The following is a 20,069-nucleotide window of genomic DNA, read 5'->3' as shown; positions in this document are numbered from 1 at the left end:
TACCAAGATACCTTGTTGTCCCTGTAAATATCTTAAACTTTGCTCTGGGACACAGTTTTCTCTACATACTATAGTAATGTTTTCTAAGTGCTTAGTCCCCTTGCCATGTGAAGTTATTCTCTTGATTCTGGAGACCAAGACTTGGTGCTTCCTGTGGGGTCCAGACACTCCTCTCCAGGCCTTACAGCTGACTCCCTGCTCTCTGGCATTTTCCTCACAGGTTTGTGTACTGATCAGTCTTCAGCAAGGGCTCGGCTGGCTGGCTGGGAACCCTTTAGCTCAATGCCACAGCCTGGATAAGTCATAGAGAACAGATGTGTATCCAGCTCACAGTTGAGGGTCCTAGGGCGCACAAAGGCACCTGGTGACTGCTTCTTGCTCCATTGCAGCATGCTGACGTCACCATGGAATGACAACACAGAGCGAGTGCAGCATCGGCTTGCAAGCTCTCCGTCTTCTTAGGGAGCTAGCCGCTAATGCCATCACGGGCCTCTTGCATTGCTGTCTTCTCCAAGAGCTCTCAGAGATGGAGTCAAAGCACCACAGCTCCTCTGGAGTCTCCTTCCGTGCTTCCCTCTCCTCTGGTCCTCTAACTCGTAAACTCCGCCCTCAGCGTCCCCACATCAGCATAGCTTCTGCTTTCCAGGCACTTCCAGTCTCATTTCTTCAATTCGGGAAACTCTGGGTTCAGCATCCTTTCCCTTTCTAACACAGTGACCCTGAAATCCCGGGGAGTGAGCTGTGGACTTTGTAGGATCCTCTGCTCATCTCCTCCTGTGGGTTGGTCATTGTTCTCCTCCTGATGTGTGGTCGCTAGAAAACTTATTTCTCATAGTCTGAGTTTCTTCGGAGGTTTCGTGGGAGGGTAAACGCACCTCTCAACTTACTAGCTGGAAGCAGAAAGCCCCTTTAAGAGCAAAGATACCGTATCCCTTCCTCGCTGTCACTGTCAGGAAATTAAATAGATCTGGCCTTGGTTTTCACTTCTTCCTCCTTTTAGGGCTTCTCAAATAGTTCTTAATGAAAACGGATTGGCTAGCCATGTTGGTGCGCACCTTTAATTCCAGCACTAGGCCAGAGGCAGGTGGGTCTCTGCGAGGTCAAGACCAGAGGTTCACAAACTGAGTTCAAGGCCCCAGATCCACACAGTGAGACCCTGTCTAAAAACAAGAAAATGGATTCCATAGTTGCTGAGTGTTTCCCACACAACTGTATATGTCAGTTGTTAAAACATAGAGGCTCCATCTCTGCACCAGATGTGCTTCAGACCCAGTGACAAGGCACTGAGGGGAATAAGATGGAGACAGATTGGGAGAGACAACCTCTGTACTCTGTACATGCGTACGCATGAAGGTATACAAACACACACACACATATTCATATGACACACATACATACATAATACACATTCAGAAGGCACACATGCATATTCATACAATACACATTCATATAACACACATACACAAACATATTTATATAGCACACATACATACTCATTTTACACACACATACATGCGCACTCACACACACACACACACATGCACACACGCACACACGCACACACACCCTGGATAACTGATCAGATTAGAATCTGTGGCCTTTTGCTCACAGCAGTGAGTTGTTCCCTCGCTGGAGCCAAGCTGTGCAGCCTTTCCTTGACATTGTGTTTCTTCCTATGAAGGGGTGGGATTGACTCTGTACTCTTGCTGCCTACCCTAGTTTGTTTTTTGTTGCAAGCTAAAACAACCAAAAAAAGCAAAAGGGGGCGGAAAGGGTTTCTTTCATCTTACAGTCCATAGCCTATGATTCAGAGAATAGAATGCAGGAATCCGGGCCGAGAGCTTGAAGACTGGAAGCAGCCCACATCCAGCTCCCTTTCTCGTATAACAGGCCCACCTGTCACCTGAGGTGATGCTCAGGGGTGGTGTCACCCCCAGTAAGCTAAGCCCTCCTCCATCAATTAACAGTCACAAAGATGCCCCCACACGCCCACCCATGGCCACTCTGATCCATGCGTCTCTTCCATCAGGGTCCCTCTTCTCTTCCCGCGTGTTTCTAATTCATGTTAAGTTTACAAGATTTAACCACCAGAGCTTTTAATCTCAGGGATTTGCCTCCTTTCCAAGTCAACTTTATTTTTCCTGCTTGAGCTCCTGTCATGCTGTCTGATCTGATTTCATTTTTCTCTTTTAGCTTCAGAAGGTAATAGGTATTTTAGAGTATGAAATACGACCCATGAGTCACATCTTATGTAGGTAGGTGAGTTCTGATGAGCTTGTACATTTTCAAAAGCAAGTGTTAAATGGTTAATGGGAAGGGTGGAGCAGGAGGTCAAGGGTAACAGAAAACCACCATTATAGCTAATAAGTCTGGCCTATGCTTTCAAGGGAGCTCTTAAAATAAGCTAGGTCAATTCCCATTTTAGTTGTTTAGATGGAGCTGAGGTGGCATCCAATAACCCTTGTTCCCAGACTGAGCAGTAAGATATGGGTAATGTGTGTTTGTGGACTGAGTCACGTGTGCAGAGAATTGTATAAAAAAAATGCAAAGTTCGGGTCCTGGTTGTCTCAAAGTAACAATGCTACTACTGTCTGATGAAGACAAACACAAACTCCAATGTGGTGGTTAGTGGCACTTTTCATTTTTCCTAGTCAGTTGTTACAACCAGACCCCCTCTAGGAAACAAACAAAACACAAGCCTCATGTTTAGGTAATGACCAGTATGTGTGGTAGCTCTGGCTAGCCCTGTTCCTCTTCAGGTGACTCATCGCTTTAATTTCAGGTACTATCTTGTTTCCCAAGAGAACATGCGGTCGTGCTCTGTGGGCGACAGCTGAGGCGCACGGGTGTGCCGCTCTGTAAGCTTCTGGTTCTCCAGCAGCCCACTGTTCCTCTGATGCTCAGCAGGTCCATGTATGAATGGCCCTTCTGTCCCTCAGAGGATTCCAGCCCACCCTGTGCTTCTGAGCCTTAACCAGCATTTACTGAGCAAGCCCTGTGTGCCGCGCTAGCACTATTTATGGAGAACATTCAGAGGGTCTTTTGACCTCAAAGGCACTTCCATCCAGAAGGGAAATAGCACAGACAGACTCCGAAGCTCCAGTCAGGAGGACCACAGAGAAAATTAGGAGATAAGTGAAGCAGTTTGTGTTCAGAGTTCTTTCCCCTCCAGCTTCTCTATTGGGATTGGTGACTTGAGTGACCAAGTAGCCGGCACCAGACCATTTATAGGCAGACTCTATTTTGAGATGGGAGCTGTGGTTTGGGAAGGATGTGTATAATCATTTTCAGCACATGCTCATCGAGTGTGCACAGAGAACACCAGGGAATACAAAACTCCTGCTCTGCCGGAGATGGGCGCTCCCGTGGGAGGGCTGGACGTGTTCAGGGTGCAGCAGGGGAGCAGGAGATGCATGTCTTCCTAAGAAAAGGCATGACCAATGACATTTGTAGAAGAGCATACTGAGCTACTCTAAAGTAGCTTGGGTAGTGCCATGTGTCCAGGGAAAAGGAAGGCCCTTCATTTTTGCTGTTAATGCATATATACATACATACATATACATATACGTATACACATAGACATACACATATACATACACATACATACATACACATACATACACGTGTATGTATATATATATATATACATACACATATACACACATACACATACATATATATATACATATATCACATAATTTCTGTACACTGAGAAGTCTTTTCAAATAATAGCGCCTCTGTTGAATTATTTTATTAGTTTGATAAGTGATGAAGGCTAGAAGATTAAACATTAACCTGGACTATCTCTGTATGCTGAATTATGAATGGCTTTTATTTCCTTTATTGTACTTCCTCATATTGTTTACATTTTCTGTGATGAGCATATTATTTTACAAATATAAGGTATAAATATGGGCAGGGTACACACCTTTAATCCTACCACCAGGAGGCAGAGACAGGTGGATCTTTTATGAGTTTAAGGCCAGCCTGGTCTACAGAGCAAATTCCAGGACAGTCAGGGCTACACAGAGAAATCCTGTCTCAAAAAAAAAAAAAAAAAAGTAAATAAATAAATAGAAAATAGAAATATTTGGGTGGAAAACATTCTGCAGAGATGACTGTCACTTTTTGTATGTGCTCTGGGTTTTAGATGTAATATACCATCTTTCTCTGTTTTGTTTCCCAATTCCCAGTGGAGCTCTGATAGGTTTATTATTAATCTCTGTGATTGTTGACTAGACAGACAAAACGAAGCCATTCACTCCTTGCTTCTGCCTCCCGCCATTTTAGCAGTTCTGCTTGGAAGCAGGAGGAACCCGACCTCTAACTATTCAGCCGCGCTGTGAAGGCTGCTTAGCGAAACTTCAATTATGCCGATTGGATTATAATTATGTCTGTCAGTGTGGGCTCTGATCTCTTGTTTTAAAGCACACTAAGAATACTTTGCTGTGTCTTTATATTTAGTTCTGTTTGAGAAAGCAATTAGACTTCCCCATCTCCCATCTGGAGCAGTGAAGATAACTCATCTGCTTGGTTTACTTTTATGAGAGAATTTAAATTTCTAAGTCATCTGTGATTTGGATGAAGTAGCTAAATCCCATCGCTCCCAAATTTGATTGTGGGAATCTTGTCCCCTTCTAATTATGAACTTAATTGCACAGAAGAGTACTGAAGGATTGGCTAACGTGTCAGAGAGCGCGTCCCTGGGGAAGACTTCTCTGTTTTCTAGCAGCTCCTCCTCTAGAGATGGAGCCCTGTGAGACTTCTAGTGTTGTCACCGTGGAGGCCTTGCTTAGGTGGACATATTGTTAAGATTTTGTGGTGCAACTCCTTGTCCTATAGAGAGGATACTGTCTTGTAGCAAATATCCTGGTCCTCTGGCTCTTTGACTCTTTCTATTCCCTCTTGTGTGATATTGCATGAGCCTGAGGTTTGTGTTTGTGTTGTAGATGTATCAGCTAGGGCTGGGCACTCCACGGCCAGTTATCTAGCAGCAAAATGGACTCAGCAGTGCTCCCTGGTCTCTCCCCCCAACCCCGTGTGTGTATGTGTGTGTGTGTGTGTGTGTGTGTCTTGGGCATGTGCGCACACACATTCACATCTAAAGAAGTTGAAGTTGTGAGGTTGGGAGGGAGAGAACAGGAGGCGTCGGAGAGGGCAGAGTATGAAATGGTAATGATGTAACTACAGTGCTCAGGGATGGCATTCTCAAAATAATAAATGTAAAAAGGCAATAAAGGGTCAACGGTGGAAAAGGAGTGGATGGCATGTCTAAATGAATTTCATTTCCTTTTCTCTGATAGCATGTCTTTGATGACCTCAGTGGCTCAGTGTCCTTGTCCTGGGTTGGAGACAGCACTGGGGTAAGTAATATTCTAAACTCTTTTAGTCTAGCAAGATGATGGACTTTGGAACAGGTAGACACTGTACAGATCATTATTTTCTGAAAGGGTTTTCAACCTTAGTCACAGAAAATACATGTTTTCAGGACAAACTTTCAGGAAATTATTGTTTTGGCTGTGCTTTAGCACTGGGAACCAGTTGGAAGCAGTCTTCATATTACTGTTACCCTGCTGGGTAAGGTGCAGGGTGGGGTGGAGGATGGTTGGTAGGTGTTCCATTAGTGCCTATGTTGGTGTGAGGTACATGGTAATGATACCAGAAGCCGACAGACGCACAGCTCTGGCTCTATACCTGATGGGCAAGCATGGGATGTGAGTTTGGATCCCTGACACACATGTAGGAACCATACATGGGTTGGAAAGATGGCCTAGCAGTAAGAAACACACTTGTGTTCTTACAGAGGACCTGCTCCATTTGTAGCACCCACGTCAGCAGGCTTCCAATCCCCTGTGACTTCAGTTCTAGGAGATCCAATGTCCTCGTCCTCTGAGTTATCTGTATTCAAATACCCAACAGGCACACATACACACATCATTTAAAATAAAATTAAAAACAAGCAGATGGGTGCTTGTAATTATACCGCTGGTGAAGCAGAGGTAGGAAGACCCTAGAATTCGCTGGCCAGCTCCTGTTGTTTAGTCAGGAATGGCCAAGTTCATGAGAAGACCAATCTCAAAGAATATGGTGAAGAGCAATGGAAGAAGATACCAAAATTGACTTGTTGCCTCTACACATGTATATATGCACACATACTCATGTGGATAGACATGGACAGACACATGAACTCTAATATATACATACATGCATAAGCAAAACAAAGTTGTTTCTTATAATTACCCTTTAAACTTCCCAGTAGAGTTTTCTTAAGTCTGTATTAGTTTTTCTCAATTTTGACATATGCCCTAATTTCTATTCTTTATTCACTTAGCCAAGATCCTTGGCAACTCTAAGTTTTGTTTTGTTTTTCCCCCAGAGACACAGTCTTAAGTAGCCTGGCTGGCTTAATTGAACCGCATGGCCAAGTTGGCCTTGAACTCCTGACCCTCCTTCCTCCCGATCCTCCTACCTCCGCCCACTTCGCTAGGATTGCAGGTGTTGGAACACCATGCCTAGCTAAGATTCCTTATTGTATAGATTTTTGAGACTCTCTAGGTTTTTTTCCTCATGTATATTTTTGCATAGAAAATAATTGTTCACAAAATGAATATTACGGAGAACTAGCAACTGAAGGAGAAGATGCCCAGACATATGTGAGCTGCTAACCTCTGGGGGCAAAAAAAAAAAAAGAGAATTATTATTATTATTTTTTTTTGCTCATATAGATATAAAGTAGATGACTCTTTCATTATGTGTATTTGAGCATCTCTGACTCACTGCTTCAGGTGTAAGCAGTGACTTGAAGCAACTTGAAGGAGCTGGGAACTTTGAGATCCTCACAGACTCATGCTCCTTGGCCCTTCCTAGATTTCAGATATGTTACATTACAGGCTTCTAGAAAGCAGAGCTGTCACTGGGCTTTGAAATACAGCTTATTGTCATCGTCTGTCAGCATGTGGTTGCCCTGTCTCTCATCTCTTATCAACAGAGTGCTCTTGTCCCCTCCAGGTTATTCTCGTCCTGACTACTTTCCAAGTGCCACTGGTAATTGTGAGTTTTGGACAGTCCAAGTTATATCGAAGGTGAGAAAGATAACACATCCCAGGGACATTTGACCAGGCCACACAGGGCCGGAGGTTCTTCCTTTTCTGGTCACAGTAGTTCAACAGTTAATTTTGATCTTAGAATTCCAGCAGTCTGTGATGCTCAGCCCATATTTGGATGACAATTTAGCAACCTTAAGAAAAATGAGAAGGGACTTAGCTGGAAGGAGAGGAGGTTGCCCTGCAGAGAGGTGGAGTAACACGAGGTAAAGGAGGAGTCTACAGGCGCGTATGCCTGTGGTGATTTCATGGATTTCTACTGACAGGAAGGCCATGTGGTTTTTCTGCATCTATATGCTATGAATAGCTATTTTAAGATTTTTTCCATCAATCTTTTATCTAATGTTTTGGAGTCTAAATGGTTTATTTTTATGATGGTGCATGGACATTTCTGCATAAGAAGGGCGTTTTAGATCACCCTGCTGTAGTCTACCTCGTTGCTACAGTTCACACTAGGGGATGAGGGTGGGAACCTGTGTCATGACATCTGTGTCTTCTGCAACTGGAGTAGTAGGCTCTTTTCCGCAGCAGGATCCAGAGCTGCTCACACTCTTCAGTAAGTCGTTATCTTCTTTATCCTGCATATCTATCCCATCTCCTCCCAGGGGGCCTAAATGAATCACAGAATCCCAGCAGCTCTTCCAGAGCTGGCCCAGGAGCCAGGGGCGTCCTGCTGGGCTGTAACAGTTCTTCCCTTGACTGCTCTGCAGCTGGTCTTGGCCCAGGTGCAGCAAGCTGGAGCTGAAGCTCTGAACCGCCCCAACCCCACTTCCCTCTTCCAGCACGTGTGATCTTTATCTTTGACTTCTGCCCAGGGGCCTGGAGCCAGAGCTCTCTATTCAGCACAGCAATGCTGGCTTAAAATAAGCAAGGACTCCTGTAGGCCAAGGAGAAGTCACATGTCGGAACTGCCCAAGCCTCATGAAGGCCTGGCACTGCACTCACTGGAGACTCTGTAGCTGCTGGCCAAGTTATTAACACAGAGTGGGCAGGCAGAAGTGTTAGCCGAATGAACAAATGGATGGATGAGGAGTGGATGCCTTGACTTCTGTGAGTTTTTATACCAAGAATGTGGTTTTCCTTGTTTCTTATAGATTGTCAGTATATTATAGTCTGGGTATTAAAAAGGCCCATAGAAGGCGCCATTTTTTATGTGATTAGAACAGCAGTTAAATAATCCCAGCTAGATGAAAAGTCTCCTATTTGGGAAGGAAAAGATATATTTAGAACTTCGTACATTGACTTTCACACCTGTTTCTAGCTCCTTGCTTGTTTAGCATCCTTGCTCTAATGAACTCTTCCGCAGTACGCTCTTCCTCACCAGCTTATCTTTCAGTCCTGAAGTGTTAGCATCATATTATAACACATTTGGATTTTTTTTTTTCCGAGACAGGGTTTCTCTGTGTATCCCTGGCTGTCCTGGAACTCACTTTGTAGACCAGGCTAGCCTCGAGCTCAGAAATCTGCCTGCCTCTGCCTCCCAAGTGCTGGGATTAAAGGCGTGTGCCACTACCTCCCGGCCTATAACGCATTTGGAAATCCTAAAATATAACGCATTTGGAAGAACACTGAGTATGCAGAGTGTCATCTTAGTTTATTTAGTTTTCCTTGATTTTCTCCCATGCAGCTGTATCATCTTGGGAAACACATAGACAGCAAAGGGTTGCCAAGTTTTAGTTGCTAGCAGGCAAGCCAGGGGTTGGACCTCTGCACTGTCATTTGCAAATAGAATGAACTTGAACAAGTGTTGAGGTCTGGTCTGTTGCTGTGTATTGCAATGCTAAATACTGGCTCCCAAGGCCAGTTGTCCCCAGGGATGGGCGATCCTCACATAGACCAAGTGATGCTATGTAACCTTGCTCCTTAGTTTTAAACTATTGGTTGGATAAAGATGCCCACAGCCTATAGCTGGGTAGAAGAGAGGTAAGTGGAGCTTTGGTTCCCAGCTTGGAGTCTAGGGGAGGACCACAGAAGGGGGTGGGGAGAGAGAGAGAGAGAGAGAGAGAGAGAGAGAGAGAGAGAGAGAGAGAGAGAGAGAGAGAGAAGAGGGGAGGGGGGAGGAGAGGAGAGAGGGGAGGGGAGGGGAGGGGAGGGGAGGGGAGAGGAGAGGAGGAGAGACCATGGGGTAGATGAATCATTAAAAAAATGGCCATGAGAGCTGGCAGTTGGAGTAAGAGCTGCCCAGGCAGAACATGGCAAGGCATATGTCTTAGTCAGGGTTTTCCTGCTATGAACGAATACCATGGCCAAGGCAACTCTTATAAGGACAACATTTAATTGGGGCTGGCTTACAGTTTCAGAGGTTCAGTCCATTATCATCAAGGTGGGCGCATGGCAGCATCCAGGCAGGCATAGTGAAGGCAGAGCTGAAGAGTTCTATGTCTTCATCTGAAGGCTGCTGCTAAGAGAATACTAACTCCCAGGGAGCTAGGATGGTCTTAAAGCCCACACCCACAGTGACACACCTCCAACAAGGCCACACCTCTAAATAGTGTCACTCCCTGGGCCAAGCATATTCAAACCATGATATCATATCTCTGGGTTATTGGCTGGGAAGTAGTCATAATAGTACAGAGGGTTGATATCTACCCAGCTCTAGCGCTGTCTGAGGCTTATTATAAATACAAAAGGGTTGTGTCTTTTATCTAGGAACTGAAGGATAGAAGGTGGGATAGAAACCACCTATTAATATTGATATTTACTACAACAAACAAGTCATGCAGTCTCCTTAGTGTTAGCATTTTGTCTAGGGTCTGCCCCACCGTTACCTGGCAACAGCTAGGTGTGCCTGACTCACTCTGAAAGGGGCTGCTCACCCCTCCTCTCTCTCTTGCTCTAGCGCTGTCCTTTCTTCCCACTCCCACTTTTTTCCCATTCCCTTCCCTCCCTCTCCACGTGCTCACAGCCAGCCTCTACTCGGGATTTCTCTCTCTGCCTGTCTGTGTCTACTACTCTCTCAGCTCCCTTCCCCTGCACCAAATAAACAATTCTATACTATGCTGTCTTGTGGCTGGTTCCTCATGGGGAAGGGATGCCTCAGCATGAGCCCACAGAGGCTCCCCCTTCCCCTATGCCTTACCACACCTACGCCAGACATATTCCTTCTCTCTTTGTTTTTATAAAACACAACACTAAGACTTTCTGTTAATTTTAAAGGAGGATGATAGCAGTGCTCACTCAGAGTTACCATGAAGTGACGACTCTGTCGTGCTTGGCATGGAGTAACAGAGCTTGGTGTAAAGCTAGGCAGCGACTTGCACTGCTGCCCTGGTTAACAAAATGAGTGGAAAGTCTTCCATGATGCATGGTATGAAGTGATTGCCCCTGAATTCCTCCTCTACTCTGTTGATGCAGAGGCGGCTTCACAAGTCCCTGTGCCCTGGGTATCTGCTAGTGGGTATGCTAGTTACTCTCATTTTTGTCAGACTGACACAGTTTACTTACTTGTTACTCTTTTGGACAGCTAGTTAAAATGTAGCGAGTCTTATGCTGAACCGACCTTTTCGAGGATGCGTCTTGTGGCAGGGATGCTCTTTTCCAGTTCATTCTTTAGTAGCAAATGGAAACCTCTGATTATTGATGATTTTATATTTTGAAGGCTGTTTATTAAGCTCTCGCCCCTTTCTACTTTGGCTTGTCTTCCATACATAATGCTTCCAGCCAGTTTTCTTTTCTTTTCTTTTTTTTCTTTTTTTCTTTTTTTTTCCTTTTTCTTTTTTCTTTTTTGGTTTTTTTGAGACAGGGTTTCACTGTGTAGCCCTGGCTGTCCTGGAACTCACTCTGTAGACCAGGCTGGCCTCGAACTCAGAAATCCACCTGCCTCTGCCTCCCAGAGTGCTGGGATTACAGGCATGTGCCACCACTGCCGGGCTGCCAGTTTTCTTTTATGCCTAATACTTTTTTGTCTGTGTTTGCCTTGTTTATTACAAAGTCCTTGAACCACGCGGCTGCAGTTGGAGCTGATGAGTTCCTTAGTCCAGCGTAGCACTGACCCCCCCCCCCTTTTCCTTCTCAGTACTGTGCTTAGGGTCATAGGCACTGTTTAATACCAACCACAGGCTGACTCGAGCCTTTCACCTAATTTTTGAAAGAAACCCCTCTTTGCTGACACACCCTTTACTAGCCAGCTGCCTGCTTGTTTGTGACACGGTGTCATGTTAACAAGGCTCTTTTTCTTTTTGGCTCGGCAATATTGCTGCCATAGCCTTTACCAGTCATCCTGAATATTCATTCTCTCTCCTCGAATGGAATGACATCAGATTCTGTCTCCTGTCCCAGAGTTTAGGAGGAAACTGTAAATATGCCCTGTTGCCTCTCCAGCCGGCCGGCCTGGCCTGGCCTGGCCTGACATGACTTTGTTGAGCACGCCAGCCAAAGTGCACCTGTTGCTTCAGAAATGGAAAAGGGAGGGGCTGGTTACTCCCAGTGGGTCCTGAATAGGTTTCAGTTGCCCAATCATATAATAAAAGCTGGAAGAATCTGCTCTAACAACTCTTCTGTTTTTCACAACTTTTATGATTATAGCTGATTGACTTGCCTTTGTTTAGGAAAGCTTTAATTGTGATGCCAATGACTGGATTGGTAAATGTGCACCTCCTGCTAGGTAGAGTTAGGCTTGAAGGCTCACCAAGGAAATTGTCTCTGCTGCCTCCATAGAGAAAGGCTACCAGGAAAGGATACCAGGAAAGGAATTACTGAAGGACTAGGCACGTCATAGGTGATAACAGCAGAATTCCCTCTCTAGTCTGTGTACCAGCCTTTAAAAAACATTTATGTTAATTCTTTGAGAATTTCATACATTATATTTTGATCATATTCATTTGCCTTTCCCAATTCCTTCCAGATCCATGCCCCATTGCATATACACCCAACTTTGTGTCCTCATTAAAACAAAACAAGAAAACCCAAAAACAAAACAACAACAACAGAAAAGCAAAACAGCAACAACAAAACCATCTCATCCAATTAATTCTGGGTATGTGGCATCAAGTGGAACTTACTTGATCTACCCCTTAAGGAAAAATAACTTCCTCTCATTTCGCAGCTCTCAGTTAGCAGTAGCTAGAAGGAGGGTCTCAGAACCCACTCCCACAGTGACAGACTTCCTCCAACAAGGCCACACATGCTCCAACGAGGCCATCCGTCCTAATAGTGCCACTCCCTGGGCCAAGCATTTTCAAATCACCAGTCTGCTAAGTGGACATAGAATTAAACCTATTTCTAATGACTTACTATTAATGTTAAATCGTAGACTAGTGCATCTCTCAGGCTTCGTCAAGGAGGAGTCCTTTAGCAGCAGATGGCAATTCATACAGAGCCCTATAACTGGTCAGAGCGCAAAGAATGGAGACTGTGATGCACTCAGCTCTAAGTGGGATGGCTGTGTCATGCCCCCTCTTACGGTACAGGTTTCATTGTGTAAGAGGGGATGGGTGACAGGGAAACTGCTCTCTGTGCTAGCCTTTAAATGAGAGACTCAGTTTCGTTTCATCACAGCAGATAGGGAAAGGCAGAAGGATCATGTGTTCAATGCCAGCTACATAGTGGATTACTGTCATAAGCAACAGACATGCATGTGGGCGTATATGTATATACACATGTACAAAGTTCATCGAAATATATAATGACATATTGCCTTTAACACAATTCAATTTTACATACTCAAGACTTGCTAGCAAAACAAATACAGGCCCAAGATACTCAAATTTTCTTTATTTTACAGTTCTGTGGCTTTATTTTCTATACTTTATTCTCTTTTGCATTCATATTTTTATGATTTCCATGACCATATATTTTCCCAATAATTACAAAACATAACAAAATATTAAAAACATAAAGTTGCATCAGACAAGGGGATAATAGATTAGAATAATGGGAGTTAAGTTTAGTATGTGTTGTGTGTATAAAAAGATAAAGAGAGAAGGACTATATTTTCCTTGGAAGGACTATAATTTCCTTCCAATATTTCACATTGGTGGATGTATGATAAGGTATTGGGGAAGGGAGTGCTTTGGTGGGCCCATGCTGAGGCATACCTAGTCCCTGAGGGACCAGCCACCAGTATAGTGTAGAATAGAGTTTATTCAGGGCCTGGGGAGGGGAGCTGAGAGGGTAGTAGAGACAGTGAGAGAGTAGAGGCCAGCCATGAGCACCTGGGGGGCGGGGAGAACAAGAGAGCAAGAAGGCAGGAGCAAGAGAGAGGAGGGGGCGAGCAGCCCCTTTTATAGTGAGTCAGGCACACCTGGCTGTTGCCAGGTAACTGTGGGGCGGAGCTTAGACAAAATGCTAACAGTATGAATTCAAATTCTGGCATTTTTTACCTGGCTTCTGTTTCAGGTCCATTATCCTTTTGGCACATTTTAATAAGCTATATTCCCCTGACTGATATTTTAACTGAAAATCTCAATGTAAATAGTTCAGATTAGTTGTGACAGTTGTGTTTTGTAAAATTGTCACACATGCTGAATCACTGAGCACATTGGCACACACCTTTGATGCCAGTTCTCTGCAGGCAGAGGCAGGCAGGTCTCTGTGAGTTTGAGCCAAACCTGCTCTATACAGCAAGGTTACAGCCAGCCAGGGCTGCATAGTGAGACCCTGTCTCAAAGAAGCAGAAGAAAAGTAAAACCAAACAAGAACAAGTGCTGGGCCAGCGAGTGCTGAATTATTGCTCCTACAGGATGGTGAGCTTTCTGCAAATCTCTGCTCATAATATTTCCAACCAATCAATATATAACCTTGTCTCACTGTGTTTCTGTTTTGAAATATGTTATTAATATGTGTTGTCCCTTTGTTAGAATTAAACTTACGGCCAACAGTACCACAACTCTTAGTCAAATGAAGTTTACCAAGTCACATGTTGCGTGCCTGAGGCACAGCTAAGTTTCTTTGTGTTTAGAAACAACAGTATGTCAACAGAACACACAGAGCAATAACACATTGCCAGCAAAAAGTACAACAGTGTAACACTGGCACTCCGAAAGGATCCTTGTTCATAGCACAAAAGCAGACACTGCTGGAGAGCACGGTGGTGGGCTTGGGGGAGGGTGGCAGGTCTCACACCTCCAGGCAAGCTCTCCAACACAGAGCCCTAGTCTCAGTCCAGTCCTCATCTTGTTTTACTTCTGCTGGAAACAAACTGCCAGAATGGGTTACATTTGTTTTTTTGTTTTTTGTTTTGTTTTGGTTTTTTCCTGTAAATGTCTGCAGATAGCCACAAAAGCACCTGAGTATTGAATTTGAAATTACAAATAAATTTAAATGCAGAGGCCATTTGCAAATAATGTGTGAGAAATAAAGACCAACTACATAAACATTTCCAATTAATGAAAACTACAAAACCATAATTATTTTTTAATTAGTCATCAGCCTTACAGCTTTCGTTTTAGGATCTGTAGACTTAATCACTGAAAAATAAGTGAAAGCACTAGGGACCAGATTGAGGCGGAACGGGTGTGAGCTGCATGCTGGGAGAGCCTGGACACTGCTAAAATATGGATGCAAAGGCCGGGGTGCCGAGGTCTCAGGACAAGCATGTGCTACCGGACAGTGGAGAAAGGGCAAAGGTGCCACAGGCGGTGGCTCGGCCGTGTGCCTGATGATGTCCTGGTATATGGAGGATGGAAGTCACGTGTGAGGAAGAAACTGGAAATACATTGATGCGTTTCTAAGCAAGGTGCTGAACTCAGTTCAGCTTCCTGACAGCAGATAGTAAGATGCAAAGGGAGAGAAATGACTTAAGACAGAATTGTTAAGATATGAAGCAAAATTTAAGGAATAAGAACTTAAGCAGAAAATCATCAGTCCTTCCATACTCCAAAGATTGTACCGTAACGGAGATGGTCAAGAGGCATTGATGAAGGGCATTAGTGTCCACATGCAGCAGCTAACCAGCCACCCAGCTAGAGAAGTGGAAAGGGTGGAGGAGGGCAGCTAGACTTCTTGAATCTGATAGGCTTGGGCTGGAGTTAGTCAGCTAATGCGTACTATTCCTTAGGACCAGGAAGAATGAGCCCAGAAACCATCCAGAGATCATCAAGGTGGCTTCTTCAGGTTCAAATTGGGGTGGGGGCGGGGCAGGGATCACAGGCTCGGTGGGCCGGATGCCTTTTACCTGAGGCTGCGGTGCAGCGCTTCAGAGCCGTTATACTTAGAGAGCACTTGTTTCATCTCATGGCTACAAAAACATTTGCCACACGATGCACTGTACCTAGAGTCTCACCCAGACTTGATTTAGATCTGTGATCATTTTAAATTGTCAACCTAATATAGCAGAATTACCTGAGACTCTATTTATCTACTCACTTATTTTGATAGAGGGTCTCACTTGTTAGCCCTGGCTGACCTAGAACTTGTCATGTGTGACAGGCTGGCTCAAACTTTCAGAGATTTGTCCTAAGTGTAAGAATTAAAGGCATGCACTATCATGCCCAGTAGGAAGAAAGTCTTAAAGAGTCGTCTAGACTGTCATCAGGATTGCCCTTGGCGTGCCTGTGTTTTCTTGATGGTTAAGTGAGGTGAGACCATCTACCACCACTGTGGGCTGCACCATTCCTTAAGCAGGGGCTCCTGACCTTCCTGAGGAGGGACCTTAGGTAGTAAGTATCTAGAGCGTGAGAGCAAGGCCCTGACAGGATTAGTATCATTTAAAAGACCCCCATCCACACTCCATTCCCACTCCCAGACATCTGCTTAGCCTTTCTGCCCTACAAGATCACAATGATAAGATAGATGGTGGTTTAAAGCCAAGTATGATGGTCTATGTCTATAATATTGACACTTAGTATACTGAGGCAGGAGGATGTGTTTCGCATTGAGTTCAAGCCTGGCTTTATAGCAGGACCCCAATTAAAACAAATAAACATGGCAGGAACTGGGCCTCACCAAACATGGACTCCCTAGTGCCTTAATCTTGGGCTCCCCAACCTCTAGAATATGGTTTTCCATTATAATAGCTACGTGGCTTAAATAATTTCTGTTCTACACACTGTTGTCCTTGGTGATGTCTTGAGTTGAAACCATTCATGAGCATGTCCACACCACAGACATAGACTAAAATGACCATTTATTTTTGGTAACCAGAGATGGCTGATACCAGAATTGTTGTTAAGAATACTTATTTCTAAAGCAGATGGTTTTACAGGGTTTTCATGGTTAGCAATCATTTAGTTACTATTTATAATTTTATTGTCACATGAAGTTTAGAAAATAGATTTCATTTTCAGGATGCTTCATTGGTTTCCAGTTCATGCGGATGTATAGAACATACCAACAGAACCTACTTAACCCCAGAGGTTAGCTCAGTCCATTTTCTCTGCTTGCTTAAACAGCTGAAGTAGCTGAAAATAGTTGTGAATGGTTTTTGTTCACTGGTGTTTCTGGAGGGCAGGGATAGGTTCATTGTACCAGGTTCTTAAAAAGCAGGCAGTTGTGCCAACAGGTTTGTGAAGACTCCCTGGAGATGTTGTAAAGGAAGGAAGATTTGTAAACCAGAGATAATCAAGCTGCCGAGGCTCCTCCAACAGATGTCTGAGCTGTCGATGGTGTCCGCCCTGCAGAGCTGGCAATGCTTCTAGCTGACTAGCCGCTAGCTGACTAGAAGATAAGATCCTGTACTCCAAAGCCGGAGATAGGGCAGTAAAGGAAACTATTGGATAGGACCCACTCTTTGTCTTATTTATTTAGGAATTGGGTGTTTGTTGTGTGGTGTGTGTGTGTGTGTGTGTGTGTGTGTGTGTGTGTGTGTGTAAAAGTCATCCTAGTATCTCTTAGACAATGTGGTTTGCTTTATCATCCTTGGAGACTGCATAAACAGGCACATCATTCCTTGTGCCTCTAGCTTCTACTGCCAAGCAGAGACTTTGGCCAGAGAAATGATGATTCCCAAGTATTAAGATAAAAAGACTCCTCACAAATAAGTTGTCTCTAGTTTGGGGCTACGAATTAAAAGAACTGGACTGTGATTTCAACGTTATCTTTAATTAGCTATTTGGCGTTGATAAATTGCCTCCCTTGCATCTCCTGTGAATCACAGGAGCAGCACAGTGGTCTCCTTGGCTCTGTGCATGTTTCATGTTCCTCAGTTTGTGATCATTTGTTGTGGTTTTCCCCAAAATCTGTAGTGCCTTATTAAATAATAAATGTGAACATTACCACAGATTTCTTCTGGTGCTGAGAAACTGGCTTGCAATGTCTTCACCAATAGATGATTTAAAGCTTTTTATATCAGTTATTCTTTGATATCATACAGATATACGGGGATCACATCCTCCCATTCACTCTCTCCAGCCCCTCTATCCCTCCCAGGGCCACCCCCTACTTCCTCCTCCTCCTCTCCTTCTTCCTCCTCTTCCCTCTTCCTCTTCTCCTTCTCCTCCCTCTTCCTCCTCCTCCTCCCTCTTCTTCCTCCTCCTCCTCCTCCTCTCCTTCTTCCTCCTCTTCCCTCTTCCTCTTCTCCTTCTCCTCCCTCTTCCTCCTCCTCCACCCTCTTCTTCCTCCTCCTCCTCTTCCTCTTCTTCCTTTTCCTCCCACTGCTTCTGTCCCCCCTCTCCTCTTCCTCTTTTCTCTTTTGTTTTTTGATAAGTCAGACCAATGATTACTGCCCATATGTACATGGATATGAGGCCATCCACTGGAATATTGAGAAATTTACCAACAAACCAACAAAGAAGCATGCTTCTCTCCCCAGCAGCTGCCAGTTGCCAGTAGCTCCTCAGTTCAGGGTGGGGCCTGGAGATCATCGCCCCATCTGTAGGGCTGGTGCAACATCATGAGCATGATTGCCACGCCCATCTGGCATTTCTCAGCTCCTCCCCACCCTCTAGCTTTGACATTCTTCTCACCCTCCCTGAGCATGGCAGAAGGCGTGGCAGAGGGTGTGGCAGAGGGCGGGGTGATAAAGATGCCCTTTTCAGGGCTGAGCACTTAGTCTCTTGCCAGCCTTTGGGCCACTTGGCTGTGTCTGCATCGGCTGCTGCCCACTGCTTAGAGAAGTGTCTCTGACAAAGGTCTGGAGCAGCCTAGGTCTGCACCAGATCCAGTCCCTTTAAATTTAATAAATATTTTTGGTGTTCTGTATCAGTTAAAGAGAATTATGCATAGTGTTAGACCTATCAGATAGCTACTGATTCTGTTGTTCTTATTCTCAAAAAAAAATTGTTGCTATTTCTCACAGATCTAAACATGAATTCAAGTGTGTCCCAGAGGCTTTGTTGGAATGGAATTTTAGGGAAAACTCTGGGAACCCAAGAGTTAAATTTGGCCTTTTGCTTTCTCTAGCTGTAGCTGTGGTGAGGCATGAGTTAGGAATTTAGGCCTAGAGATGTTAACCTCTCTCAGGAAAGCATCAAGATCACTCACTGGCTTTACCATAAGTAAAGTGAATTCATAGGTTAGTTAGGAACCCTTTGGCTACAGTTAGCAGAAGCTCAGTTCTAACTAGCCTGAGTAACAAGGAGATTGCTGACTCATAACTAAACACAGAGAAACGGTATGCTTCAGGATCAGGTCTAGCTTTTGTTGTGTGCTCTGCTTTTCTGGGATTCTAGAATCACCTCTGTTGCCCTTTCATTGTGGAAAAATAGTAATTTTTTTTTGCATTATATTCATACACCAATTGTGGGTTTCTCAACAATGATGATTCAACATTTGGGGCCAGATGATTCTCTGCTGTAGGACTGCCCTGTGCATTGCAGTGTGGTTAGCATCCGGCTTTGCCTAAACAGTGTCTGGATTGTGATAACCAAGACTGTCTCTAGGTAGTCCTCAAGTGGGAGTGGGGAACAGACCACCCCACTGAGAAGTACCAGCCTAAAAGAAGGCTGACCATTCATCAAGTGGCTTATCTAGGAGGAAATGTGTTCCCTAAAAATCTCAAGGCAAGGAAGGCCCTCTTCTCTTCTTGGCTCAACGTAAGTCAACACACACACACACACACACACACACACACATCTTGAAAGCTATCAAGTGAGGAAGTGAAATATCCCTCAGGCTAACCCCTCTCTGACTGAGAAAGTCAAGAAAGAGGGATAAAGGCTAAAAATCCCAGCAGATCTCCATACCACACTCTAAATATGCTTCTTTCTTCTCTCTCTGTCAGTGAGGATTATGGAAAGAACTTTAAGGATATTACAAATCTCATCAATAACACCTTCATTCGGACGGAGTTTGGCATGGCTATTGGTCCTGAGAACTCTGGAAAGGTGAGACTCGTTCTTGCGTGTTAAGTTGGTGCTCCACACAACCTGAAGTATGTTACTGTTGGAATGACCCAGCAGTTCTCAGTACTGAGTTTGTGATGATTAGTTTCAATTGTCAACAGGACACAACCCAGGAAGAGCCTCTGTGAAAGATTGTGTAGATCAAATTGGCCTGTGGCCTGTCTTTGGGAGATTGACTTGGTTGCATTAAGATGCAGGAAGACCTAGTCCACTGTGAGCGGCACAATTCCTTAGGCAGAGGATCATGAATTAAGTCTGGAAAGGATGCCAAGCAGAAGTAGGCATGCACACACGCGTGTATTCACTCTCTGCTTTTGACTGTGGATGGGACCAGCTGCTTCAAATTCTTGTCCAGGAAATGATGGGTTGTAATCTGGAAATGTAAGCCAAATAAACCCTCTCTCTCCTGAGTTGTCTGGGTGTTTTATCACAGCCATAGAAATGAAATTAGGGCAGCACTTTAGTTTGATATTGCTATATTTTAAAATTAGATACAGTTTGACATTGATCATAAAAAAATTGGATTTTTTCCTGATTCACATCCAAGATGCGACAAAACCCTTCAGATATATGTGGTAGTTGGTCAGCATTGCAACAGGTATTCCCTACAACACTGTAATCTTTGCGGAAACTATATCTCAAAACTAACCAGAGTCCAAAAAAATTATCACAGGTTTGGTGCATTGGCCCAATTTAAGATATCTTTTTTCTTTTTTAATATATAGGTGTAAAACTTGGAGTAGTAAAT

The 20,069-nt window shown here is 44.2% G+C and overlaps 1 protein-coding gene across 4 annotated transcripts in view; it reads left to right on the top strand.

Annotated features, from left to right (window-relative positions):
• Positions 1–20,069, top strand: part of Sort1 (sortilin 1) — a 74,896-nt gene that overhangs the window by 17,926 nt on the left and 36,901 nt on the right. For all 4 annotated transcript variants that reach the window (XM_052179445.1, XM_052179444.1, XM_052179447.1 and 1 more), the window contains exons 2-4: positions 5,304–5,363; positions 7,009–7,082; positions 19,201–19,303. In XM_052179445.1, the coding sequence (XP_052035405.1) occupies positions 5,304–5,363; positions 7,009–7,082; positions 19,201–19,303 (237 nt within the window). The remainder of the gene's footprint in view (positions 1–5,303; positions 5,364–7,008; positions 7,083–19,200; positions 19,304–20,069) is intronic.

The sequence above is a fragment of the Apodemus sylvaticus genome, chromosome 4 (genome assembly GCF_947179515.1).
Source record: "Apodemus sylvaticus chromosome 4, mApoSyl1.1, whole genome shotgun sequence".
Classification (NCBI taxonomy): domain Eukaryota; kingdom Metazoa; phylum Chordata; class Mammalia; order Rodentia; family Muridae; genus Apodemus; species Apodemus sylvaticus.
Note: the sequence above shows the minus strand (reverse complement) of the source record. Positions and strands in the feature narration are given on the sequence as shown.